The sequence below is a fragment of the Cavia porcellus genome, unplaced genomic scaffold, assembly GCF_034190915.1.
Source record: "Cavia porcellus strain 051 isolate PalLab524CR breed Dunkin Hartley unplaced genomic scaffold, mCavPor4.1 scaffold_11, whole genome shotgun sequence".
Taxonomy (NCBI): domain Eukaryota; kingdom Metazoa; phylum Chordata; class Mammalia; order Rodentia; family Caviidae; genus Cavia; species Cavia porcellus.
This window is the reverse complement of record NW_026947494.1, coordinates 71,220,287-71,231,543: the sequence shown is the minus strand read 5'-3', so window position 1 is coordinate 71,231,543 and position 11,257 is coordinate 71,220,287. Positions and strand designations below refer to the sequence as shown.

General features: G+C 39.1%; 1 protein-coding gene across 2 annotated transcripts in view; it reads right to left on the bottom strand.

Moving 5' to 3' along the window:
• Tox (thymocyte selection associated high mobility group box) overlaps positions 1 to 11,257 on the bottom strand; it is a 296,483-nt gene that overhangs the window by 143,365 nt on the left and 141,861 nt on the right. For both annotated transcript variants that reach the window (XM_063258463.1, XM_003464395.5), the window contains exon 2: positions 9 to 74. In XM_063258463.1, coding sequence (XP_063114533.1) covers positions 9 to 59 — 51 coding nt within the window. In that variant the 5' untranslated portion in view covers positions 60 to 74. The remainder of the gene's footprint in view (positions 1 to 8; positions 75 to 11,257) is intronic.

Below are 11,257 nucleotides of genomic sequence, written 5' to 3'. Positions count from 1 at the left end.
TAACCCACCTGGCTGGCTGGCACGTAGTCCTGGCTCGGCTCTGTGAGGCTCATGTACATGTTCTCACCGTCAAACTGTGAATGAAACAACAGTAAACATTCAGCAATCTTGACTGTGTGTGTTTGTTTCTTTCTTTCTTTTCACCAGCAAACTGGAAAACAGTAGCCATAAAATACACGGTGGCTGAGAAGATGAAAAATCTGTCACAGCAGGCGAGCCCCATCTTTCCTTTGATGTTTCTGTTGTCATTCTTCCTGACCCGGGATGTCAGTGATTTGGAGTAATTAGTGTTCTAGTAATTACAGCAAGCAAGCAAGAAATGAATGGTTTCCTTTCATCTGCAATCTGTTTTAAAACAAAATGGCTCGTTTTGCACGCCATGTATACATATTGCAGTTCAGTTGTAATGAAGTATCAAATGCATGCCCTGTTTCTGAAAGGAAAGAAAAATGGACAATACAAAGAGGCACAGCTCAGTGCATTCCGAGTTTAGCTCTCAGAAAAGAAACTCAGAGGTTTCATAATAGACTGAGATTCGCTTCACTGTAATAGTCTTTGGATTTAAAAATTAACTTTATAGTAATATTTGAAAAGAGCATGTGCCACTGTAGACCTGGCTAAGCGCGTCCCAGAGTAACAATGCAAACAATAACAAACACACAGGCGCAATGATTGAGTTTTCCTTTTTGAAAATTTTCAAAGACAGTGAATTAATGGAAGTACTACAAATGCATAGAAATTCACCTGCAAATTTGCAAGTTTGGAACAAGAGTGAAGGAGGAAATTCACACAGGCAGCCCAACGAAAGAGCACCATCAAATTGTCCAAGCCACAACAATCACAACAAAATACTTTTCACAATTTCAGTTTTTGAAGGCAGTAATCACTCCATTCAGAGTTAATCCTCCCCTCTCTTTAGTCACATGATAAATGGGCAAAGCATTCCTCTGCAGTTATGGGGAGCATTTTTCCAATGTAATACACAAATGGATAAAGAGCTGGGTCTGAACATATGTTCAATGACTTTCCAAACACGGGGACCTGAAAATGTAAAAATTAGGGTTTTTTTCTGAGACTGAGGACTGAATGTAGAGTCTCCATACTAGGTTACATCCTCAGAAATTTTTATTTTTTATTTTGAGCTAGCTTTTCCCTAACTTGCTCAGGCAGGACTCAAATTTGAGAGTCTCTTGCCTCATCCTCCCAAAGCACCGGGATTACAGATAGGTGCCAGAGCACCTGACTGAAAAGCAGTTTCCAAAACAGAGCAGTTACCCACAGAGGCACAAATGCACAGTAATAGGGATGTATTTTATATATCGCCAAACAACAACATAAAAATGATTTTAGATCAAAGCCAACAACAACAACAAATATGTCATAGACATCACATCCATTGCCTGTGAGCTGCCTGCATTAAAAGTAAAAGACATTCAAGATGTACGAAGACCTCTGAACTGTGGTCAGCAGCAGAGCTTCCCTTGAATACACACAGCACGAAAATTAATGACTGAGGCCCTCTTTAGAGTAAACTGAAACAGCAAAATATTTCCTCCTATGTCACCCCGTAAATGTGCAAACAAGCTGTCCTACAAAAGGAGAAACTCACCTATGAATGATGTGATTGTCAGTGCAAATCAGTAAAACCATAACTAGAAATGAAGAGCTGGGTATTTGGCTGCCTTGCAGATGGGCTCAGGAGTCTTGAGACCCAGTGACTGAACCCGGGGTACTAGCTAATTGTTCAGTGTGCTTCCACCTGAAGACAGTGTGGCCCAATCTCTCTATCTGAGTGTTCCTCCTGACAACTCCCGACCTGACAACGAGCATCACCACGCATTTCTCCATCCCCACTCACTGTTGGAGTACACTAGTTTGTTTGCAAATGTTTTTAATGTGAAGATGCCAAAGAACCATTTAAAATATGGGCAAATTCTCTAACTATAACAAGCTAAACTGAACAGAAGTAGAGAAGTGAATCAACTGCTCCCCTTCCTGTGCGTATTCTATAAATGTGTTACTTTCGGTTTCATCTTCTCTAACTCATTTTCTAAATCTGGTGTCTTTCTCAAGCCAACTAAGGCTTTGAAGTTTTGGTTTTAGTCTATCCAAAGTGTAAGCTAATTGAGTACACTCATGTTCCTGCTTTGGCTAAAGGCTTTTTCCTAGTACCAATACTTGAGAGACATACTGAGCTGAGGCTAAAATTTTACAATAAAAAGTACATGGTTGTAAACCTTGTATTTTTTATTATAATGCTACTTGTTTCTTCTGTCTTTGCATGCATTACCTGATAGGTAGTAACTGATTTTATCTTTACAGCAAACAGAAGCTTGGAATTATTACTACCTGCATTTTACAAACGAAGATAAAAAGGCACAAGAGATGGTAAGCCAGATGCTCAAAGCTACACAGCTTGTGAGCATGGCTTGGTTTCAAAGCCAGGCAGAGTAACTTTGGGGACATACGCTTAGCCACCAGAGTGTATCAATATACTTCATGTCTTAATGATGAGTTGGTTATCGATACTGAAAATACTGCTAATGAACTGTCACAGGAAAGTGATGAGAGTGTATGCTGGACATTGCTAATCTTAATATTCAAAATCTAAAATGCTCCAAAGTCCAAATCTTTCTTAGCACCACCATGACTTCATGTGACGAGTTGCAGTCATTACCCAGGCACACACAAAGCACAGTACAATTATCAAGATAGATGTAGATGGTAAACACATAAACATGCATGAATTCCTTGTGTAAACTTGGATCCCAAACCCAAGATATCTCATTCTATACACAAAATATTCCAAATCTGAAAAAATACAAAATCCAGAACACTTCTGATTCTGAACATTTCAGATAAGGGTTACTTAACCTTGCTTGGAAGTTTTCTGATATTGTGAGACTTTCAAAAACAGAAAAACATACAAACAAGAGTCAAAGAGAGTTGACAGCTTAGTAATTAGCCTGGTGAAATGTCACAGATGCTTAAAAGACTAAAGCAGCTATGATCCTTAATTTTAGGTACCAAATTTCTTGGGCCATGATTGCCCAGGCAGTTGGTTAAATGTCATTCTCAGTGACACCAGGGCAGTGTCAGAGCAACATTTAAATTTGTAGACTGAGCAAAGCAGATGTCCCTTCTGAAGTCAGAGAGGCGTGTCTGAGGACCTGGATTCCTCCTGCCTGACTGCTGAGCTGGGACTTCAGTGTTTTCCTGACTCTGGACTCAGCTGAATCACTGGCACTTCTCGAGGCTTGGGCCTGCCAACTCTCAGCCTGGAACAACACCATCCGTGCTCCCAAGTGCCCAGCTTGCCAACTGCAGAGCTTGGGACTTTTCAGCTCCACAGGCATGGGAGCCAATTCCTCAGAAGAAACCTGTTGTGTCTCTATGACTTTTTCCCTAAACACACATATGCATACACCCTCATCTTGATTTTGTTCTTCTAGTTGATGCTAATGCAGTTGACTTATTACTATCAGGACATTCCGAACTTCTTCAAAAGCGCACGTCTAGAGGGCTTACCACGTGGAAACATATTCATTTCTTGCTATAACTGGCTTCCTAGAGAGGCACGCTGATTTGGCTGAGTCTTGTTTCCCACTCTCAGTGTTTCTGTACTTCACACGGGATCCTTGTTGCCCATGATGGCTTGTGTTTCTTAGACTCAGTGAGGGCTGGGCCGTCTTATACCCTTGGCACCTCCCCAGGCTGCCCTCTGTTACCAGGCAGCTTTTGTGGTTAGGGGGTTAACTACACAGTTCTATAGGCCACCAGAGGACACAGTGTACATCATAGTTACCCTTACTACCTCTAGAGCTTAGGGTCAGCACATGATAAGTCCTCAGACAACACTGCCTAATTAGCAAAAATGAATCACACTTGGCTGATTAAACAAATCACCTTCCTGGAGAGAGGGGCACCAGTGACGCTGCAAGAGAAAGACTCAGCTTTCAGGATTGTTTGATAGGGTTTCCTTTGTTTTGCTCATTCTTTTCCATTTTGTTTTCACTGATGCTTTAGGTGCAGGCTACAGTGCAGGCCAGGCAGATGCTCTACTACGGAGCTATGCCGCAGCCCTCGCTGCTTTTTAAGGGGACTGACTCAGTCTTACAGTGGATTAAAGGCTTAAAGAGAAAAAGGAAGGTACAGAAAGGGCCGTGGAACCATTACACAGGTGCTGTTTCCAATCTTGTGATTTTTTTATAAGACCTTAATGTAAAATACACAGAGCAGTCAAGAATCATGAAGTTTGACTCTGCATAAGTATATGTTCTCCAGAATCATGAGTTATCAGACAAGAACATGTGTCAGAATTAACCTCCTCGCTCCTTTTGTGGGTGAAGACCACCACTGGATAAATGTCTGGCCCGGGATCTGCAGACTCCTCCTTGTGAGGCTGTACATGTCATCTGTGACTTTTATAACTCATCCACCTCACCTTGTGTAAGAGCAGCTGCCAGGGAGTTCAACAGGGTTCTTGTGGACCCACCGAAGGTAGAAGGTATCCCATGTGGTAATCCCTTGTGGTTACTTGTCACTTGTCACTGGAAGTATAATTATAGCTCACAGAGTCTTAGAATTTTGGTTGTGGAAAGATCTCAGAAGACATATCTGAATCCTTCAGGTCATGATGGAAGAAATGACTTTGTGGCACTGTCCATTGGGGACAGAACTAAGTCTGGATTCTTGATAGAAAAGGTTTCCTGGATAAGATACTATTGTACACTCACACATAAAATGTAAGGATCAGCTGCTCCTCAATGTACAGCAAGGTTATACCCCAATAAAGTCATCTTCAACTGAAACACTGAGTAGGCAGAGCTACTAAGCACTGCTGCCCAGCAACACCGAGCCCGGTGAAGTGTGCACTGCTTCCCTCCTGAGCGCACAGCTGCCTGGGACCTGCCAGGCACAGGATCCTGAGAGAGATCAGACTTCCTGTGGCCAGACCAGGAAGATTCAGAATTCAAAAGATTACACCTAAGGCTTCTACTGGGTGTTCATCACTTTTACCACTGTAAGATAAAAAAAAAAAAAACAACTCAGTGGAGCCATCATCAGCCAGAGACGTGTGTGTGTGTGTGTGTGTGTGTGTGTGTGTGTGTGTGGCATTGGCCATTCCCTAATGTCCGGGTCCCACTCTGTGGTTTACATTCTACACAATTATTAGTAATAATTATTGCAATAAAATTGTTTTACTGAATATAAGAAACTGCATATCGTTACTTTTTTTGTTCATCACAGGCATTATAACTTTTAAGCTATATCTAAGCATACTATGGCTTTTACTTTCTATGTATTCACAACTCAAAATCTAAGGCAAAATTTGAAAGAACAAATAAACCAACTTATTTAAAACTAAAAGTAAATAGCATCCGCCAGGATTAGCCTTTCTGACCAAGTGGTTTTCTACTCTCTATTGTATTTTTATTTCAAAGCACCGGGGGATGTAAGCACACAAAAAGTCATTTATAATCTTCTACTTGAGTTTTTGAAATTGTTTTTAGAGGATATTAACCAAACCCATAATCCCAATGAGCTGTTCAGAATAGGTGGTTATTATTCCTTCTATTCAAAAACGGAAAATGGACAGACAGGACCACTTGAACTCAATAAATGATGAGCAAAACTCGGTAGTATTAAGCCATCGTAACCACTAAAACAAGAGAAATCAAAGAATAGAAAGTGAAACATAAATCAAACATTGGTTCTGGTACCAAAAATGGGATCTTTTTAAGGAAACCATTAGGAAAAAAAAACACAGAAAAGTGGTGCTGAGGGAAAAACAAAAACCTCATGAAACAGTACCACATTGTATTACTGCACGTCAAGGGAAAAACTGTATATTTTTTCAGGTATTTTTTGAAGGAACATTTGGTACTTGGATTTTTAAAAAGGCTAAAAATGGAAATGTTTACAACAGGGGTTGATTTGAGATTTCTTAAGGAAGAAGTTACAATCAGAAAAAGTAATGTCCTCAAAATAAAATTTCTATTTTGTATGACTTGACCCAATATAAGATTACAGTTTCCTATGTTTTGTAGTGAAAGAAATAGCTTCAAATGGGGCAGCAAAGGCAAGGATTTCTGCTGTTTCATTTAAAGCAAAAGCATTTGACAGCTAGGCATTAAATGACGGGCATAACGTGCACAGAGTCGTGGTTCCATGCTGTTTACATGGAAAGTAATGTGAATCTAATAAAAGAAGAAAATGGAAGAAGGCTGATTTTTACTTCCCACATGTCTCCCCCATCTTCTTTTGTTCAGGGGCACAAGAGAAGGACCTGTCCATCTAACCTCCCACTTTTAAGGCCAAAGGTGTTGACACAGCTAGTTTTACGACAGTCTGCCTCCATGCAGGACCAGGCTGAATGAAACATCCTGGCCACAGTGGGCATGGAAGAGAAAAAGAGAGCCAACAGGGAGCCTGCACTGTCAGCATCCAAAGAGAGGAAGGCGTGGTTACCCTGCTGGTGCTGTGTGGATGTGTGCTCTACCTGGAAGCTCGAGGAGCTGAACTAGGAAAGATGAAGTCTTTGGGTAGAGCACTTATCTCTCGAAGTGGACTGGGAAACACTTCACTCAGGCGGCCTGAGCACATTGTGCCTGCTTTGAAGACTGGGCCACGGGAAATGGAGAGAGAATATTAGACCTACACTGTAAAATGTCAGTCCCGCTTCTGACAAGTTTAGATTTTCATTTTTGTCCTAGTCATACATTGCTTTAGAGAAGGATTGCATATCACAGTCTTTCTGTCAACTTTGAAGACTAAAATTTTCAATAATACTGCTGTGCCTTTGTCCTAAACCTTCTTGAGGAAATACTGTCTTGCAATATGGATCAATAGTATGATTCTAAAGAGAAAAACAACCATTTCCCTCTACTGTTACAGACATGGCTAAAATGCAGTGTTTTGTTGCAATTGTTATCATGCTGCTTTTGTTGGTCAACAAATATACTAAATTTATTAATTAGAGTGGACATTGTATTCTCTTAATTAGTCACTGATAGATTCCACAAGTAAGAAAATGTCATAATGGTTCAAACTTGTTTTAATACATTCATTTATAGGCCCTTCAGAATTCTTTTAATTCACTCAATTTTTTCATAGTGCTAGAATACTATTACTGTTATAAACGCCATTTTTACAGATGATGAAATTAAGATTCAAAAGAGGAAATATAGAAGAGATCCTGTCTGAGACTTGAAATCAAGATACTTGGGAAAACAATTTAGTGAAGAGAAAGATAGATCTCCACATACCAGAGGAGAGCTGATGCTAGAGCCATATAATCAGTGTTACTCGAAAAACAACAGAACACAGAAAAATAGAAATAACACCTGCTTTAAAAGCAAGGAGAGCACAGGGACACGGAATGTTTCATGTGCTAAAAGAAAACAACTCCCAAACTAGAATGACATATCTTGAAAAATTATCTTCCAAAACTTAGGAAGAATTAAGGTCTTTCCAGAAGAAACAGCATCTTCAGAAAGGCATGACTACAAAAATCAGTGCTCCAAAATCTTCTCAAGGATTGTAGAAAGAGATCATGTGGCCTGTAAGTCAAATAGAATGATTACACCTGGCAGGGTAAGAAGTTAAGCTAAAAAACAGGAAATAGACAACAGGAAAATAATATAAAAACAGGGAAAAGTCAGTATCTTTCAGTAATAACCTTTTAATGTGCAAGTTCTCAATTCCCCATCAAAAGACACGGACCACATAGTAGCCAGTAAAGCACACCTTAATAACCACAGAAGAAATGAAATTATCTCATGCATCCTACCACATCATAGTGCAACAAAGCCAGAAATCAATGGCAAAAGAATCCACAGAAATTATGCAAACACACTCAAATTAAACAATACAGTCCTGAGTAACCAATGGGACATAGAAGAAATCAAGGGAGAAATTAGATAGTTCCCAGAATCAAACAAAACCAGTACAACATATTAGCACCTATATGACACAATGAAAGAAGTCCTAAGAGAGAAGTTTATAGTTTTGTAAGCCCACCTCAGAAAAACAGAGTAAGCCTTAATAAATAACCTAATGCCTAAAGGTCCTAAAAAACAAGACCAATCCACATCCAAAGCTGCTACAAGAAAGCAAATCATAAAGATCAACAGAAACTAATAAAAATGAAATTCAAAGACAATATAAAGAATTAAAGGGCTGGTTCTATGAAAGAATAAACAAAATAGACAAACTCTTAGTCTTACTAAAAAGGGAAAGAAGAGACCCATATAAATGAGATTAGAAATAAAAAATAAAACATAAACTTACAATGGGCTCCACTGAAATCTAGAAGGTTTTTAGTAACTACTTTCAAAATATGTACTCTAATAAATTGGAGAATCCTGAAGAAATGGATAGATTCCTAGATACATATGAATCAATAAAATTGAGTAATTCAATATCAGGCAATGAAATAAAAGCAGCAATAGAAAAATCACCAACTAAATAAAGCTCAGGGCTCCATGGATTCAACAATGAATTCTAGAGTAATTCTGGGAAGATCTAATGCCAATACTCCTCAAAAACTCTTCAGTGAAATAAAGGAAATGAGTACTGACAAACTCATTCCTGGAAGCGAGCACTGCCTTGGTTTCAAACCATGTAGAGATTCAACTAAAAATGAAAATTACAGGTTAACCTCTTAAAAACTTAGATGAAAAGATCCTCAGCAAGATATTAGCAAACAGAATGTAGTAAATTATTTTAAAATATCATATTTCGTGACCAAGTTGTCTTCATTTCAAGGATGCAAGAATGATTCAACAAAATCAATAAATGTAATACATTATAGAAACAGAAGCAAATACAAAAATCACTTAGTCTCAATATATGCAGAAAAAGCCTTCCAGAAAAATCTAATATCTGTTGAGAAGAAAAACCTCAAGGAAAGGAGGGGGACCTTGTTTCAGTGAGATAAAAGCCATTTATGACAAATTATTGTAGGATCATACTAAATAGAAGAAAACCCTAAAAGTTTTCCCTCTAAAATCAGAAACAAGACAAGGAATTACACTGTTACCACTTTGTTCAATACAAGAACTGACATATTAGCGAGAGCAATCGGGCAAGGAAAGAAACAAAAGAGATACTTACAGGAAAGGAAGAGGTCAAACTATTTTCATTCACAGACAATATGATCTTTTACATCATGAATCCAAAAACATCACCAAAAGACCCTTAGAACGAATGAACAAATTGAGCAAGGTACCAGGATACAAAATCAACACACAAAAATAAATAGTACTCTTGTACACCAGATAATAAACACACAGAGACAGAAAACATTACAATTCAAAACAGTTTCACAAATAATTAGACCCTTACGAATTAATCTAACAAAGGAAGTGAAAGCCCTTTATAATGAAAACTATACTAAAAAAGGAGATCAAACAGGACATCAGAAAACAAAGGACATGCCCTGTACTTGGATAGGTAGAACAAATATCGTCAGAATGATCATACTTCTACAGCTGATATGCAGTTTTCATACAGTCCCAACCAAAATACCAACAGCATTCCTCACACAATGAGAGAAAACAATCCAGACTTCAATGGGAACCAGAAGAGACCAGCATAGCAATCTTGGGCAACCATAGCAAAGCAGAGGGCATCAGGATCTGGGGTTTGAGGTCATATCACAAAGTCACAGTGATAAAGGCGGCAGGATATCAGCACCAAGACAGACACAGGGCGCGTGCAGAAACCACCTCAGATGCATTCAACCATCTTATTTCTGACAAATGGACCAAAAGTGTCCACTTGAGGAATGACAGCCTCTTTGCAAACGGACCTGAGAAGACCAGCTACCCACATGTAGAAGGCTGAATCCAGACCCATCTCTCTTGCCCAGTACAGAATTACAATCAAAATGATTCACAGATCAAAATATTAAAACCTGAGAACTTAGTCTGCTGGAAGATAAAACAGGTAACACTCTTGAAGACATAGGAACAGGCAAGAACTTTCTGAACAGAACCCCAATTTCACAAGAAATAACAACCAAAATTTAAAAATGGGATCATACTGACTTCAAAGGCTTCTGCATAGCAAAAAGAGCAGTGAACAGAGTAAAGACATGACTTACAGAATGGGAAAATAAAGTTTATTGCCTATTCCTCCAGTAAAGGACTAATATCTAGAATAAATGAAAAACTCAAAAAACTAGATCCTCAAAATAAAAATCCCAGTCAGAAAACAGGAAAGTGAAATGAAGAGACACTTCTCAGAAGACAAAAGGTCAATAAAAACATGAAAAAAGGTTCAACATCACTACTAGAGAAATACAGAATTAAAACAACATTGAAATTCTATCCTACTCCAAAACAAAACTAGCAATAATCAAGACATCGAATAAAGCCAGGCATGGTCACATATTCCTGTAAACCCAGCACTCTGAAGGCTGAGGCAGGAGGATCTCGGCAAGCTTGAGACCAGCATGGGCTACAAAGTGAGCCTAAGTTCAGCCAGAACTGCACAGCGAGATCCTGTTTCAAAAAAAAAGGTGTGTGTGTGTGTGTGTGTGTGTGTGTGTGTGTGTGTGTATGGGGAATCAAATAACAACAAATACTGGATAGGCTGAGGGGGAAAAGGAACCAGTCTACACTGCTGGTGAGAACGTAAGCTGGTACAACTATTATGGAAATCAGTACAGAAGTTCCTCAAAACCCTAACAACAGAAGTTCCGTGTGACTCAGAAACCCCCTTCGAAGCATCTTCTCCAAATTAAATACATGACATTGCAATGATATACACACACCCTTGTATACAGAAGCACAACTCCTAGAGTAGTTACACCTGGGAAGTGGCCTGTACATCCATCAATAGGTGAAACATGAAGAACACGTGGTATTTACACACAGTGGGCTACATTTCTGCTGTAAAGGATCAACCCCAGGCATCTGTAGGAAAAATGGGTGCACCTTGAAACCATAATGCTGACTGACATAAATCATGCAAGCTTACACACTGTGTGTTTTCTCTTATACGAGAAACCAAGCAGCAAAATTAAAGCAAAATAAAAGATGGGTAATAGGAAACAGATATATATCCTTCACACATGGAAAGGGGACCACGAGATGGAGTGACCAGGGAGTTGGGAGAGGAAGGGATGTGGAAAGAACGGAGATGTGTGTTTGCACGCATCAACTCTCCATGGTGACGGTAGCCGTAACGTACTACAAAGATTGCACTGAACATAATCTTTAAAACAGTTTAGTAGCTGTTTACAAATGGA